General features: G+C 47.2%; 1 protein-coding gene across 1 annotated transcript in view; it reads left to right on the top strand.

Moving 5' to 3' along the window:
- Positions 1-17,023, top strand: part of LOC140427719 (bromodomain and WD repeat-containing protein 3-like) — a 236,332-nt gene that overhangs the window by 193,056 nt on the left and 26,253 nt on the right. Inside the window, exons 33-35 of the mRNA XM_072513258.1 lie at positions 3,529-3,607; positions 4,004-4,048; positions 5,094-5,237. Of these exons, the coding sequence (XP_072369359.1) occupies positions 3,529-3,607; positions 4,004-4,048; positions 5,094-5,237 (268 nt within the window). The remainder of the gene's footprint in view (positions 1-3,528; positions 3,608-4,003; positions 4,049-5,093; positions 5,238-17,023) is intronic.

Genomic DNA, 17,023 nt, shown 5'->3' with positions numbered 1-17,023 from the left:
TTTTCTTCCACAATAAAAGTCCACGCCTCATCCGCCGTCTCAAAGTAGTGGTGCCTCCCTTGATATGTGACCCACAGTCTTGCCGGTTGCAGCATTCCAAATTTTATCTTTTTGTGAAGCACCGCCTTGGCCCGATTAAAGCTCGCCCTCCTTCTCGCCACCTCCGCACTCCAGTCTTGATATACGCGGATCACCGCGTTCTCCCATCTACTGCTCCGAGTTTTCTTTGCCCATCTAAGGACCATCTCTTTGTCCTTAAAACGGAGGAATCTCACCACTATGGCTCTAGGAATTTCTCCTGCTCTCTGTCCTCGCGCCATCACTCTGTATGCTCCCTCCACCTCCAGCGGACCCGCCGGGGCCTCCGCTCCCATTAACGAGTGCAGCATCGTGCTCACATATGCCCCGACGTCTGCGCCTTCTGCACCTTCAGGAAGACCAAGAATCCTTAAATTATTCCTCCTCGCGTTATTCTCCAGCACTTCCAGTCTTTCCACACATCGTTTATGGTGTGCCTCGTGCATCTCCGTCTTCACCACCAGGCCCTGTATATCGTCCTCGTTCTCGGCAGCCTTTGCCTTCACGACCCGAAGCTCCCGCTCCTGGGTCTTTTGCTCATCCTTTAGCCCATCGATCGCCTGTAATATCAGGGCCAACAGCTCCTTCTTCATTTCCTTTTTAAGTTCTTCCACGCAACATTTCAAAAACTCTTGTTGTTCAGGGCCCCATGTTAAACTGCCACCTTCCGTCGCCATCTTGGTTCTTGCTTGCCTTCCTTGCCGCTGCTCCAAAGGATCCACTGCAATCTGGCCACTTCCCTCTCCTTTTTCCATCCGTTTCCAGGGGAGGTTCCCTTCTGGTTTACCGCACAGTGCTTCTAGCCGTTAAAATTGCCGTTGGGGCTCTTATTAAGAGCCCAAAAGTCCATTCCACTGGGAGCTGCCGAAATGTGCGACTTAGCTGGTCATCGCCGCACCCGGAAGTCTCCGTAGTAAAATATTAATGAGGTTTGACAATTAAAATTCCCATGACCTCCTTCTGCCAAAGGTGAGTGGAAATTAACACAAACTAGTGAGTTTCTATTGGCAATTCGAATCTACCCAAACCTTCTCTCCACTTGACTTTCATAAAAATGTTTCAGAAAAAGCAGCAGATCCCTTATTTATTAGCAGGAAGACAGAGTACTGGGCTAATGGTAAGATTCTTGGCAGTGTGGATGAGCAGAGAGATCTCGGTGTCCATGTACATAGATCCCTGAAAGTTGCCATCCGGTTGTGAGGGTTGTTAAGAAGGCGTACGGTGTGTTAGCTTTTATTGGTAGAGGGATTGAGTTTCGGAGCCATGAGGTCATGTTGCAGCTGTACAAAGCTCTGGTGCGGCCGCATTTAGAGTATTGCGTGCAATTCTGGTCACCGCATTATAGGAAGGATGTGGAAGCATTGGAAAGGGTGCAGAGGGGATTTACCAGAATGTTGCCTGGTATGGAGGGAAGATCTTATGAGGAAAGGCTGAGGGACTTGAGGCTGTTTTCGTTAGAGAGAAGAAGGTTAAGAGGTGACTTAATTGAGGCATACAAGATGAACAGAGGATTGGATAGGGTGGACAGTGAGAGCCTTTTTCCTCGGATGGTGATGTCTAGTACGAGGGGACGTAGCTTTAAATTGAGGGGAGATAGATATAAAACAGATGTCAGAGGTAGGTTCTTTATTCAGAGAGTAGTGAGGGTGTGGAATGCCCTACCTGCAACAGTAGTGGACTCGCCAACACTAAGGGTATTCAAATGGTCATTGGATAGACATATGGACGATAAGGGAATAGTGTAAATGGGCTTTAGAGTGGTTTCACAGGTCGGCGCGACATCGAGGGCTGAAGGGCCTGTACTGCGCTGTAATGTTCTATGTTCTAAATTCTATTTCAACCATTTCAGAGGCTTGAAATTTTCACTGTCACCAATTGTCACTTTTCCTGCCTACGATATTGCTTTATTGAAGACGTCCAACTAAAATTTTCACTAAGGCTCATACATTGTTTGTCAGCTCATCCAGTACAAGAATTCATATGTAAATAGTGCAATAATAGTGTTAAATTTATTAATTTTAAACTTTAGCATTTGGGTTATGCAAAGATTGGCCCTTTCATGACTGGAATTTATGTTCGAATGAAACCTGGATTGAATGGAGAAAAGTCTCCTCCAGCAATGTGGACCTGCTGCAAATGATATGGGGTGTCTCAATGCAGTTATCAATGACTGTGGTTTTACAGTACAGATTTGCTCTCAATTGGCAGTCTCACTTGCTTTGAAAAAGGCTGCTGCGAGAAAATGATCAAAGAGGGACATTTGAAGGCTGGAGCTAATGCACATTACAGGAACAGAGCAATAAAACCCAGGACTTATTTAGGGCTGACAGATTATGCCAAAAGTACATTTTTTTTGAACAAGAAAGTATTCTTATCCTTCATCTTGATAAACAAATCACAATTTAAACGACACACTGTTGAATATTTTAATATTCACCTTTAGTATTTTTTATACTTTCCTTCCGTATCACTTCCCGACACTGCATGATTCTCTGACTATCCAGATCTCAGCTGTTTTCATCCCAGTCTCAGTTTAGGTGGCTTTTCATAATTTTAGCATTTTTATGTAAATGGTGCTGCTGAGATGAAACATTCAAAATGCTGGGAATTGGCTGGAATAATGAAATTAGTTAAAGTACTTTATTTGGTAATTCATCTATTGAAATGACTCAAAGCATGTGATATATTACATTGCAGTGATTATTATGTGGACAGCAATGTTCCACATAAAATATCATTTTTGGTTGTGGCAAAATATTAGGAGAACACTAATAGATGCAGACTTTTATCCAAAAAGATGCTAGCAGACCTGAATTTATCCGGCACCCTCTGTTCTAGTTAGCCGAACACTACTTTTTTCACACTGGCTTGGGGTTTTGACATTTACCCAAGTTATCAGAATGGACAAATGGGGCCTTGGTTTAGCATTAAAAACAAATTTGTATTTATATTGTGTCTTTATGTAGTAAATTGACCCAGTTTGCTTTGCATGAGTGTTGTCGAACAAAATTTGACACAAAACCACATAAAGGGGGTATTGGGATAGTCGACCAAAAGCAAAGATCTAGGTTTTACAGAGTGTCTGCGAAGCAGATAGAGAAGTAGAGAGATGTCCGAAGGGAATTCCGAAGCTTGGGGCCTCGAAAGCTGAAGTGCTGCCACCAATGATGAAACCATAAAAATCGACGTTTCGAACTGGAGGAGCACAGAAATATTTGAGGGTTGTGGACATGGAATAATTGTAAATATTATAAACACAGCATATGGTGGATAACGTTCTACAATATTCAACTCCGAGCCAAGTTGCGCAACAAATTCTGTACACTTTTGCTTTTCCGCGTAGTACATTATTAACCAAAATGAAAGATTACTGATGATTTGAAGTTTAACGTGTTACTTTTCAACGGTGTTACATTTTCGTATTTACAAACACATTGTATTTAATTCCAGGAACAAAGACTGTATTGATTTTTTCGAGATTTTGAGTACAATGGAGAACTGTTCACTGGACTCTCAAGAAGATGATGAGGTACTGAAGCTAATCAAAAGGCTTACCTGGAGGGCAGCACGGTGTCGCAGTGGTTAGCACTGCTGCCTCATGCACCGAAGTCCCAGGTTCGATTCTGGCTCTGGATCACTGTCCGTGTGGAGTTTGCACATTCTCCCCGTGTTTGCGTGGGTTTCCCCCCACACCCAATGATGTGCAGGGTAGGTGGATTGGCCACGTTAAATTGCCCCTTCATTGGAAAAATTAATTGGATACTCTTTTTATTAAAAAAATAATTTAAAAAAATTTTAAGGCTTACCAGTAAATGGTGATACTGTTAGCTTAACTGATTCTATTCTGTAAACATAGAACTGAATATTGTAAAATTCTTTTATGAATAAATTATTGTACTTCAACCTATATGTTATTTGATTTTAGGAAGATGATGAGGCTGTTGTTGCAGGAACATCTACTGCTAGAAGAGTGAGTAGCATAAATGTACCACTGGCAAAAATATTGTATGGTTATTGGCCTAGCCCTAAGTTTGGTGCATAGGGCTGCCACCATGACATTCCCACTTCAACATGTTGCTGTCCTGACCCCACAGTGCGCAGAACTTGCTGCTTTTCATTGTGCCAGTAGCTGGTGCTCTGTGCTAACAATATTCTAATTTATTTTTGGACACAAACCAGAAAAGGGAAAAAACTTGCAACCATTAATGATTGACATTGCGCACAATCCATGTTGCTAAACGTCATTAGATAACTATGAACGAAACAGGGAAAATGGAAGTATTAACTTGCAAAAGAAAATGTACATTTTATAGGTCTTAATTTTTTTGCAGTTCTCTTGACTCTTATTAATTTAAGGAAGATCTTAGGTTCTCAAGAGTTGTGGTATTGAACTGACTTTGCCAGTTAAATAGACATGATACTTTAAGACATAGATGGATAAGTTTTTGATTAATAAGGGGATCAGGGATTATGGGGAGAAGGCATGAGAATGGGGATGAGAAGCATATCAGCCATGATTGAATGGTGGAGCAGACTCGATGGGCCAAATGGCCCAATTCTGCTCCTATGTCTAATGGTCTTTTGGCCTAATGTTCGACTGGAGACTAATTTGTAGTTCAATAACTAAATTCCTTGACTCCTGAGTCCTAATGAGCTCCCCTCAGTAAATAATTTTTTTTTCTTCCTAAACTTTGAAACATTTTGCTATTTCCAAATAGTGTCAATTGAATGCATCGGTAATGGCTCTGGAATACAGAGACTGTTGTATGATCCATCTGCATCATAGCTTCTTAACAATTTTCTTTATGAATAATGTCAGTTCTGTATTCATTTGTAATATATTTTAATCCTTCAAGTTGCTATTCGTCTGAACATCTGTGTTTAAAAATGGAGTCTTGGCACAAGATATTGCTGGATTGATTATTTAGTTTTGCTGTTAGTGACTTGTAATACATGTTTTTACAATGCAAACTCATCGATTTTGTTCTATTTTTCTATTTTGTTCCTGTATGAAGAACCATGTAAGGCACCAATTGGGACGGAACCTGAGCTATGATATCAGCATATGGAAAACTCAGTGTAAAGAACTGTTGGAAATTCTGTTTCAGTGTGAAGATTCTGAACCTTTCAGGCAGCCTGTGGACCTTGCTGAATACCCAGTAGGTTAATTCGGACTGTTTTCTTGAAAACTAGTTGAAGCCTTATCATTCCATATCATGGTTAATATAGTAAATGTCTCAAGCCAAGTTTGTTTTAAGGAGGAAAATTATGTCAGGAAAACATTGTATTAATGTATCACCTCTGGTAGCCGAGTGCTGAACCTGTTACCAAAGGGGTAATATGTTTAGGTACCAGGAAAGCCTGACATTCTGACTTGTTCTATCGCTTTGAAACTCTTTAGGTTTACTGTCCCTGCAGTGTTTTGATTCTTTTCCTGAAATTAAAAATGAAAATTTTGAAAAATGAAAATCGCTTATTGTCACAATTAGGCTTCAAATAAAGTTACTGTGAAAAGCCCCTAGTCGCCACATTCCGGCGCCTGTTTGGGGAGGCTGGTACGGGAATTGAACCGTGCTGCGGGCCTGCCTTGGTCTGCTTTAAAAGCCAGCTCTTTAGCCCTGTGCTAAACCAGCCCCTGAGAGGCCAGAGTGCTTTTAAACATTTATTGCGTATAAATAATACAAGGTAGCATCTAGCAATGGTAAAATAACTGCACAAAGTTCATAAGCTATTCAGTTGCTATTCAAATTCTTGGAATTTAAATATATTCTGAAATTACTTGACTGACTTGTCAACTTTGGTTAAAAATTGCGTACGTTTCTTTTGATTTGAAATTGGTTTCTCTGCACTCCTTTCAGCTGAAGATAATGATTAGTCAGCTATATATGTAGTATTTCTCACGTTTCCTAATGAGGAAAACAAAAATTAAATGTATGGAAAAACTAGAAAACTGATTTAAAGAGAAGGGAATGCAAAGTTATTCTGTTAGCAATCATGGAACCAGCTGCAGGAAATCTCCGTGAGCCTGACGTGATTTGAACACGCAACCTTCTGATCTGGACGCGCGACATTGCGCAACAAGCCCAAGTTCTGTTAGCATTCATAACAGAAAAGATAGGTTAGTGTTCCCCACTGAAAGGTTCTTTAGAAGCAGTAAAAATGTATTTTGTCTTTGAAAATAACTTTTTTTTTTTTTTTGCTTGAAATTCACATTTTAAAATATTTCTAAACTGAACATAAATGTAATTTACAGTGAAATTTGTTTTTAAAAGGTGTTTGAGAAAAATATATTTTAAGCATCAAGTTTTGCAAGTGTTATAATTTTGAATTATTTTGCTACACATGGCTACTGGATATGGTAAGATTTCTTCTGCTGATCAGCCAGACATGTTATTGCACAATATATAAACTTTTAAAAATATATATTTTATTCGAGCAAAATTTTGATTACAACAAACAAAACCCACCAACAATGCAACCCCATCCTATCCTTAAACCACACCCATCCTGACCTCCCTACCCCCCCGCCCCCAGTAAAGAAATTAAACCTTTGCAAAACCTTAATCCAACTAAGACAACAAACCCGTTCTCCTCCCCCTTACGTCTGACGGTAACCAGCTCCCTAAAAAAGATCAACGACTGCCATCTCAGTGATCCCCTCCGGGTATATGTAATATTCTCCAGTTGTAGAAATTCCATCAAATCCCCCAACCAATCTGAGGACTTGGGCGGGACCTCCAACCAAACAGAACTCTCCTCCGGGCTATTGGCGAGGCGAAGGCTAAGACATCCCACTCCATCCTCGTCAGCAGCTCCAGTGAGTTCGACACTCTAAAGTTGGCCATCAACGGACATGGCTCCAACTGAACGCCCAAAATCCCTGATAACGTATCAGAAAAGGAGTCCCAGAAGCTGACGAGCTCAGGGCGGGACCAAAATGGGTGCACGTGATTCGCCGGTCCCCGGGAAGACCACTCACACCTGTCCTCCACCCTTGGGAAGAACTCACATATAGGCGCCCGAGTCACCTTAAACTGGATCAGACTTAACCTCGCACACGAGGATGTGAAGTTGATCCTATGCAGAGCCTCATTCCACATTCTCCCCTTCCCTTCCAGGACAAAGCCCAAATCTTCCTCCAGCTTCCTCTTTACCTTCTCTAGTGAAGCCTCCTTTATCACCATCAACTGCCCATAAACCTCCCATATCTTGCCATCCACTAGTTCACCCATTGCCAATACTCTGTCCATAAGCAAGGGTGACAGCACCAGAGGAAATGAAGAGAGTTCCTTGTGCAAAAACTCTCACCTGCAAGTACCTAAATACAGCTGAAACTGGATCAGTACTTGGAGCTATGATGTTGTGGTCATTAAGGAGACATGGATTTCACAGGGGCAGGAATGGTTGTTAGATGTTTTGGGGTTTAAATGTTTTAAGAAGAATAGGAAGTGAGGTAAAAGAGGAGGGGGAGTTGCACTGTTTTTTTTTTTTATTTTATTTTTTTTTTATTTTTTTATAAATGTTTTATTGAAAATTTTTTCCCAAACAACAATTTTTCCCCTCTTACAAAGCAAACGCAACAATAACAATACAGAAATTTTAAACAATACACAAGTAACAAAACCCCTTTATCTTTGACCTAAACTAAACCCCCCCTCCCCCCCTCCCCCCCTCCCCCTGGGTTGCTGCTGCTGGTCATCTGTCTTCCCTCTAACGTTCCCCTAGGTAGTCGAGAAATGGCTGCCACCGCCTGGTGAACCCTTGAGCCGATCCTCTCAGGGCAAACTTTATCTGCTCCAGTTTAATGAACCCCGCCATATCATTTACCCAGGCCTCCAGTCCGGGGGGTTTCGCCTCCTTCCACATGAGTAGGATCCTGCGCCGGGCTACTAGGGACGCAAAGGCCACAACGTCGGCCTCTTTCGCCTCCTGCACTCCCGGCTCTTCCGCAACTCCAAATAGAGCTAACCCCCAGCCTGGTTTGACCCGGGCCTTCACCACCCGCGAAATCACTCCCGTCACTCCCTTCCAATACCCTTCCAGTGCCGGGCATGCCCAAAACATATGTGCGTGGTTTGCCGGGCTCCCGCCACACCTCCCACATTTGTCCTCCACTCCAAAGAACCTGCTCAATCTTGCTCCCGTTATGTGTGCTCTATGTAGCACCTTAAATTGAATCAGGCTAAGCCTGGCGCATGAGGAAGAGGAATTTACCCTGCTTAGGGCATCAGCCCACATACCCTCCTCTATCTCCTCCCCTAGTTCTTCTTCCCACTTTCCTTTTAGTTCGCCCACCGACTCCTCCCCCTCTTCCCTCATCTCTCGGTAAATCTCTGACACCTTGCCCTCTCCGACCCACACCCCTGAAAGCACCCTGTCCTGTATCCCCTGTGTCGGGAGCAATGGAAATTCCCTCACCTGTTGTCTAGTAAATGCCCTCACCTGCATATATCTCAAGAAATTTCCCCGGGGCAACTTATACTTTTCCTCCAATGCTCCCAAGCTCGCAAAAGTCCCATCTATAAATAAATCTCCCACCCTCCTAATTCCCAACTGGAACCAGCTCTGAAATCCTCCATCCATTCTTCCTGGGGCGAACCTATGGTTGTTCCTGATTGGGGACCCCACCAGGGCTCCCCGCACCCCTCTCTGTCGCCTCCACTGTCCCCAGATATTCAATGTTGCCGCCACCACCGGGTTTGTGGTAAACTTTTTAGGTGAGATCGGTAGCGGCGCCGTCACCAGCGCCTCTAAACTCGTCCCTTTACAGGACTTTCTCTCCAGTCTTTCCCACGCCGCTCCCTCACCCTCCATCATCCATTTACGTATCATTGCCACATTGGCGGCCCAATAGTAATCGCCCAAGTTCGGTAGTGCCAATCCTCCTCTGTCCCTACTACGCTGAAGGAACCCCCTCCTTACTCTCGGAACTTTCCCTGCCCACACGAAGCTCGTGATGCTCCTGTCTATTTTATTAAAAAAGGTCTTAGTGATTAGTATAGGGAGACATTGAAATACAAATAAGAACCTCGGGAGGACCATCATCTTAATTGCTTGCACCCTGCCCGCCAGCGATAGAGGCTGCATGTCCCACCTCTTGAAGTCCTCCTCCATTTGTTCTACCAACCGTGTCAGATTAAGTCTGTGCAAGGTTCCCCAGCTCCTAGCGATCTGAATCCCCAGGTATCGGAAGTTTCTTTCCACTTTCCTTAGAGGCAAGCCTTCTATCTCTCTACTCTGGTCCCCTGGATGTATCACAAATAATTCACTCTTTCCCATGTTTAGCCTATACCCCGAGAAATCCCCGAACCCCCTCAAAATTCGCATAACCTCTATCATTCCCCCCGCTGGGTCCGACACGTATAACAATAGGTCATCCGCATATAACGAGACTCGGTGTTCTTCTCCCCCTCTAATCACCCCTCTCCATTTCCTGGAGTCTCTCAACGCCATGGCCAGAGGTTCAATTGCCAACGCGAACAACAATGGAGACAGCGGGCATCCCTGTCTTGTTCCCCTATATAGTCGGAAATACTCCGATCTATGTCGACCTGTAACTACGCTTGCCGTTGGAGCCCCATAAAGAAGTCTAACCCAGCTAATAAACCCGTTCCCAAACCCAAACCTCCTTAACACTTCCCATAAATACTCCCACTCCACCCTATCAAATGCCTTCTCTGCGTCCATTGCCGCCACTATCTCTGCCTCCCCCTCCACTGGGGGCATCATTATCACCCCTAATAGTCGTCGCACGTTAACATTCAGTTGTCTCCCTTTTACGAACCCTGTCTGATCTTCGTGCACCACCCCCGGGACACAGTCCTCTATCCTCGATGCCAGTACCTTTGCCAACAATTTGGCGTCCACGTTCAACAATGAAATGGGTCTATAGGACCCGCACTGCAACGGATCTTTATCCCTCTTCAAAATTAACGATATCGTCGCCTCCGACATCGTCGGGGGTAGAGTCCCCCCTTTCCTGGCCTCATTGAACGTCCTCACCATCAACGGGGCCAACAAGTCCACATATTTTCTGTAATACTCCACCGGGAACCCGTCTGGTCCTGGGGCCTTCCCTGCTTGCATGCTTCCCAGTCCCTTAATAACCTCGTCCACCCCAATCGGTGCCCCCAGGCCTACCACCCCCCGCTCCTCCACTTTCGGGAACCTCAATTGGTCCAGGAACTGCCGCATCCCCTCCTCTCCCTCTGGGGGTTGAGACCTATACAGTTCCTCATAGAAGGTCTTGAACACCTCATTTATCTTTCCTGCCCTTCGCACCGTGTCTCCCCTTTCGTCTCTAATTCCTCCTATTTCCCTCGCTGCTGCCCTCTTTCGCAATTGATGAGCCAACAGGCGACTCGCCTTTTCCCCATATTCATACCTCCTCCCCTGTGCCTTCCTCCACAGTACCTCCGCCTTTCTGGTGGTCAGAAGGTCAAATTCCGTCTGGAGTCGTCTCCTCTCCCTGTACAATTCCTCCTCCGGGGTCTCTGCAAATTCCCTATCCACCCTTAAAATCTCCCCCAGTAATCTTTCCCTTTCCTTGGCCTCTGTTTTCCTTTTGTGGGCCCCAATGGAGATCAGCTCTCCTCTGACCACCGCTTTTAGTGCTTCCCATACCACTCCCACAGGGACCTCGCCATCGTCATTGACCTCCAGGTATCTCTCAATACACCCCCGCACTCTTGCACACACTCCCTCATCCGCCATCAGTCCCACATCTAATCGCCAGAGTGTTCTCTGCTCCCTTTCCTCTCCTAATTCCAGGTCCACCCAATGTGGGGCATGATCCGAAACCGCTATGGCTGAGTACTCAGCTTCTTCCACCCTAGAGATCAACGACCTTCCCAAAACAAAAAAATCTATCCGGGAGTACACTTTATGGACATGGGAGAAGAAGGAATACTCCCTAGCCCTAGGTCTAAGAAATCGCCATGGATCCACTCCCCCCATTTGGTCCATAAACCCCTTAAGTACCTTGGCCGCTGCCGGCCTTCTTCCGGTCCTTGAGCTGGATCTATCTAGCCCCGGGTCCAGCACCGTATTAAAGTCCCCTCCTAAAATCAAGTTTCCTACCTCCAGGTCCGGTATACGCCCCAGCATCCGTCTCATAAATCCCGCATCGTCCCAGTTTGGGGCATACACGTTAACCAACACGACCTCCATTCCCTCCAGCCTGCCACTCACCATTACATATCTACCTCCGCTATCTGCTACAATGTTCTTTGCTTCAAATGCGACCTGTTTCCCCACCAAAATGGCCACCCCTCTATTCTTTGCGTCCAGTCCTGAGTGGAACACCTGTCCCACCCATCCTTTCCTTAGCCTAACTTGGTCCGCCACCTTTAGGTGCGTCTCTTGGAGCATAACCACGTCTGCCCTTAGTCCTTTCAAATGCGCGAGCACTCGGGCCCTTTTTATCGGTCCGTTCAGGCCTCTCACGTTCCACGTGATCAGCCTCACTAGGGGGCTACCTGCCCCCCTCCCGTGTCGACTAGCCATTACCTTCTCTAGGCCAGTCCCATATCCCGCCTCCGCGCTCCCGCTCGCTCCCCCAGCGTCGCACACCATCCCCGCCCACCCACTCTTTAGCCATTTCCTTTTGGATTTCCGCAGCAGCAACCCAGTTGTCCCCCCCCCCCCTTCTCCCTCCCTCCTCCCCTCCCCGCTAGATCTCTTTCTAGCTTGATTGCTCCCCCCATATTACTTCCGTAAGTCAGCTGACTTCAACTGACCCCGGCTACTCCTGCTCACTCCTCGACCTCCCCATGTGGGGAACTCCCATCCGCCTTGCGCCTGTCTTCCCGCCTTATTCTTTCTGGTGCGGGAACATCCCTTTACCTGACCCGCCTCTTATGGCGCAGCTCCCTTTCCCCTCCCCCTCCCCTTCCCCATTCTCCAACTATGTCCCGTCTTTCCCCCCTCACCGGCGCCCACATTTCCCCAATGTCTCCCCCCTTCCCTGTTTACTTCTCAATTAACTTCCACTGTAACATTATCAATAACATTTCCTGCAGCATCAGTCCCTCAGTTCCGATCCAATTTCTCTTCTTTGATGAAGGTCCATGCTTCCTCCGCCGTCTCGAAATAATGGTGTCTCTCCTGATACGTGACCCATAGTCTTGCCGGCTGCAGCATCCCGAACTTCACCTTCCTTTTATGCAACACCTCTTTGGCTCGGTTGAAGCTCGCCCTCCTTCTCGCCACCTCCGCACTCCAATCCTGGTATACCCGTACCACTGCATTCTCCCATCTGCTACTCCGCACCTTTTTAGCCCATCTCAGGACCTCTTCTCTATCCTTAAGGCGGTAAAATCGCACGATTATCGCCCTGGGTGGTTCTCCCGCTTTTGGTCTTCTCGCCGGAATCCGATTTGCCCACTCCACCTCCAAGGGGCCCGTAGGGGCCTCAGCACCCATCAGTGAGCTCAGCATCGTACTTGCGTACGCTCCACAGTCCACTCCTTCCACACCCTCAGGGAGACCCAGTATCCGAAGGTTCTTCCTTCGCGCTCCATTTTCTAGGGCTTCGATCCTTTCAGTACACTTTTTATGAAGTGCCTCGTGCGTCTGTGTCTTAACCGCCAGGCCCAGGATCTCGTCCTCAATATCTGTCACCTTCTGCTCCACCACACGGAGCTCTGTCTCCTGGGTCTTTAATGTCTCCTTGAGCCCCTCAATTGCCTGTAGCAACGGGGTCAGCACCTCCCTCTTCAGCAGCTCCACGCACCGTCTCACAATTTCATGCTCAGGCCCCCATGTCGCCTGCGCTTTCTCCGCCGCCATCTTGTACTTCTCTCTTTCTGACCCTTTGGTCGACGATTCCTCGCGCTGCAGCCGCCGCCGCCGGTTTTTTCCTCCTTCGTTTGGGGGGGACTCCCTTCTCACACGCCCCACACCGGGTTGCGTCGTCGAAAAATTCCCCGTTGAGGCTCTTAAAAGAGCCCGAAGGTCCGTCGGAGCTGGAGCCGCCGAAGCGTGCGGCTAGCTAGGCATCACCGCAACCGGAAGTCCCTTCAGTGGCCTTGATGAGGTCTTTTCACAGTTGTTCCCTCTGCTGCTAGAATTCACCTTTGATACAGGCCCTCAGGTCAGCTTGCAGCTTTAAGCTTGCCCTTCCCCCGCCTGCATGCTGGAAGAGGCCCTGTTTATCCTGTAGTTGCAGCCAAATCTTTCACTGTTTCTGCGTGTGTCTGGCAACCAAGAGACATACCCTTCCTGGGGGACACTGTCGGGGGAATATTGCCGCCTTCTTCCCACACCGGGAAATGTCAAACAAATGCCGTGGGGGCCCTGTAAAAGAGCCCAAAAGTCCGTTCCAAGCAGGAGCTGCCGAATATGCGACCTAGCTCTGCATAGCCGCACCCGGAAGTGGGGAGTTGCACTGTTAATTAGGGAGTGCATCACAGCTGCAGAAAAGGAGGTAGTCAAGGGGGGGTTGTCTACTGAGTCAGTATGGGTGGAAGGCAGAAACAAGAACGGATCAGTCACTTTATTGGGAGTTTTCTATAGATCCCCCAATAGCAGCAGAGAGATGAAGGAACAGATTGGGCGGCAGATCTTGGAAAGGTGCAGAAGTAACAAAGTTCTTGTCATGGGTGACTTCAACTTCCCTCATATTGGCTGGAACCTCCTTCGTGCAAATGGCTTGGATGGAGCAGAGTTTGTCCGGTGTGTCCAGGAAGGATTCCTGTCTCAATACGTAGATAGGCCGACTGGAGGGAGGCCATATTGGATTTGGTGCTTGGCAACGAACCAGGCTGGATGTCACATGTCTCAGTGGGAGAGCATTTCAGTGATAGTGACCACAACTCCTTGACCTTTACCATAATCATGGAGAGGGGTAGGGACAGATAGTATGGGAAGGTATTTAATTGGGGGTGGGGAAATTATACTGCTATTAGACGGGAGCTGAGGAGCATAAATTGGGAACAGATGTTCTTGGAAATGCACAACAGTAATGTGGGGGTTGTTTAAGGAGCACTAGCTAGGAGTGCTGGAAAGTTTTGTCCCACTGAGACAAGGAAGTAATGGTAAGGGGAAGGAGCCTTGGACAAGAGAAGTGGAGCTTCTAGTCAAGAGGAAGAAGGAAGCTTATATAAGGTTGAGGAACCAAGAATCTGGCACTGCTCTCGAGGGTTACAAAGTAGCCAGGAAAGAACTCAAAAATGGACTTAGGAGAACTAGAAGGGGGCATGAAAAAGCCCTGGCATTAGGGAAAGGATTAGGGAAAACCCCAAGGTGTTCTACACTTGTGAGAAATAAGAGGGTGATCAATGTGAGAAATAAGTGGATGATCAAAGTGAGATCAGGGATAGTGGAGGGAACTTGTGCCTAGAGTCTAAGGATGTAGGGGGAGGCCCTAAATGAATATTTTGCTTAAGTATTCACTAGAGAGAGGGACCTTGTTGCTCGTGAGAACAGCGTGAACCAGGTTAATAGGCTTGAACAGGTTGATATTAAGGAGGAGGATGTGCTGGAAATTGTGAAAAAGCATCAGGATAGATGAGTCCCCTGGGCCAGACGGGATATACCCAAGGTTACTACGGGAAGCGAGGGAGGAGATTGCTGCGCCGTTGCCGATGATCTTTACTCCACTGGAGTAGTACCGGAAGATTGGATGGAGGCGAATGGTGTTCCTCTGTTCAAGAAAGGGAATAGGGAAATCCCTGGGAATTACAGACCCATCAGTCTTACGTCTGTGGTGAGCAAAATACTGGATAGGATCCCAAGAGATCGGATTTATGATTATTTAGAAAAACATAGTTTGATTAAAGATAGTGAGCATGGCTTTGTGAGGGGCAGGTCATGCCTCACAAGCCTCGATAAATTCTTCGAGGATGTGACGAGACACATTGATGAAGGTCTGACAGTGGATGTGGTGTATATAGATTTCAGTAAGGCATTTGATAAGATACCCCATGGTAGGCTCATTCAGAAAGTTAGGGGGCATGGGATACAGGGAAATTTGGCTGTCTGGATACAGAATTGGCTGGCCGAAAGAAGACGCTGAGTGACAGTACTTGAAACTACGAAGATGAATGTGGCGATCTCGGGTTTTATATGGACCGGGAGATCCTCGAGGGTGAAGAAGGTCCTTCCTGAACGGGGGCGGGGGGAGGGAGGCTTGGCCCTTCCGAACTCTATTAATTACTACTGGGCGGCTAATATATCGATGGTTAGGAAATGTGTAGCGGGGGAGGGGTCGGTGTGGGTGCGAGTGGAGGCGTCATCTTGCAATGGCACGAGTCTGAAGGCTTTATTAACGGCACCTCTGCCGTTCTCGCCGGCACGGTACTCCACAAGCCCAGTGGTAGTGGCATCCCGGAGAGTGTGGGGGCAATGGAGGCAGCACATGAGACTGGAGGAGGCATTAGTGTGGTCACCGATCTGTGACAATTACCGGTTCGCTCCGGAGGGGCTGGTTGGGGGCTTCAGGAGGTGGCAGCAGGCAGGGATTGAGAGATTTGGGGATCTCTTCATTGAGGAGAGTTTCCCGAGCTTGAGTTGCTGGGTGTGAACGGGTTCCGGTACCTGCAAGTGCGGGATTTCGTTCGTAGGCATGTCCTGAGCTTCCCTCGCCTCCCACTAAGGGGACTACAGGATAAGGTGTTGTCTAAAACAGGGGTTGGGGAGGGGAGGGTCTTGAAGCTATACAAGGAACTGATGGAGTGCGAAGGGGTTCCAATTGGAGAGGTGAAGAGGAAGTGGGAGGAAGAGCTGGGAGGGGAGTTGGAAGTCGGGTTATGGGAGAAGGCCCTGAGGAGAGTCAACACATCCTCATTGTGTGCCAGGCTTAGCCTGATCCATTTCAAGGTGGTCCACAGAGCTAATGTGACTGTGGCCCGGATGAGTAGGTTTTTTGAGGAGCTGGGGGACAGGTGTGGGCAGTGTGGGGAAGTCCTGCGAACCACATACATATGTTTTGGTTGTGTCCGAGGATGAGGGGATTCTGGCAGGGATTCTCAGATGTCATGTCGGAGATCCTGGAAGGGAGGGTGACTCGAGTCCAGAGATGGCAGTAGTTGGAGTGTCGGAAGATCCGGGAGCCCGGGGGGGGAAAAGAGGGGCCAACGTGTTGGCCTTTGCCTCCCTGGTGGCCCGCAGACAGATTTTGCTGGGATGGAGGGACTCCGAGCCCCCAAAGTCGGGGGTTTGGGTCAGTGACATGGCAGGGTTTCTTAGGCTAGAGAAAATTAAGTTCGCCTTAAGGGGTTCACTACAGGGGTTCACTTGGAGGTGGCAGCTGTTCATCGACTTCTTCAAGGAAAATTGACCATCAGCGGGGGGTGGGGGGAGAGATAAAGAGGAGGCATGGAAGTGACGAATAAGGACAGGGAATCTCATGTCTGGATAGTTAGGGTTTAGGGATGGGGGGAGTTGGGTGTGCTATTTGGGGCTTTTTCTGTGTTGGATGTCTCTGTTTAGAATGTTACAACTATAAATGCCTCAACAAAATATTTTCTTTTTTTTAAAAAAAAAGCGGGTATTGATTTTCGGAGCTGCAAGATTTTGCTGCAGCTTTATAAAACCCTGAATATTGTGTCCAGTTCTGGTCGCCTCATAGGAAGGATGTGGATGCTTTGGAGAGGGTGCAGAGGAGATTTACCAGGATGCTGCCTGGATTGGAGGGCATGTCTTATGAAGAAAGGTTGAGGGAGCTAGTGCTTTTCTCACTGGAGCAAAGAAGGAAGAGAGGTGACGTGATCGAGGTGTACGAGGTGATGAGAAGTGTGGATAGCCAGAGACTTTTCCCCGGGGTGGAAATGGCTGTCACAAGGGGACATAATTTTAAGGTGATTGGAGGAAGGTATAGGGGAGATGCCAGAGGTAGGTTCTTTACACATAGTGGTGGGTGCGTGGAATGCACTGCCAGCAGAGGTGGTGGAGTCAGTCATTATGGTCATTTAAGCAACTCTTGGACAGGCACACGGACAGCAGT

This window comes from Scyliorhinus torazame, chromosome 8, assembly GCF_047496885.1.
Source record: "Scyliorhinus torazame isolate Kashiwa2021f chromosome 8, sScyTor2.1, whole genome shotgun sequence".
NCBI classification, from domain to species: Eukaryota; Metazoa; Chordata; class Chondrichthyes; order Carcharhiniformes; family Scyliorhinidae; genus Scyliorhinus; species Scyliorhinus torazame.
Note: the sequence above shows the minus strand (reverse complement) of the source record. Positions and strands in the feature narration are given on the sequence as shown.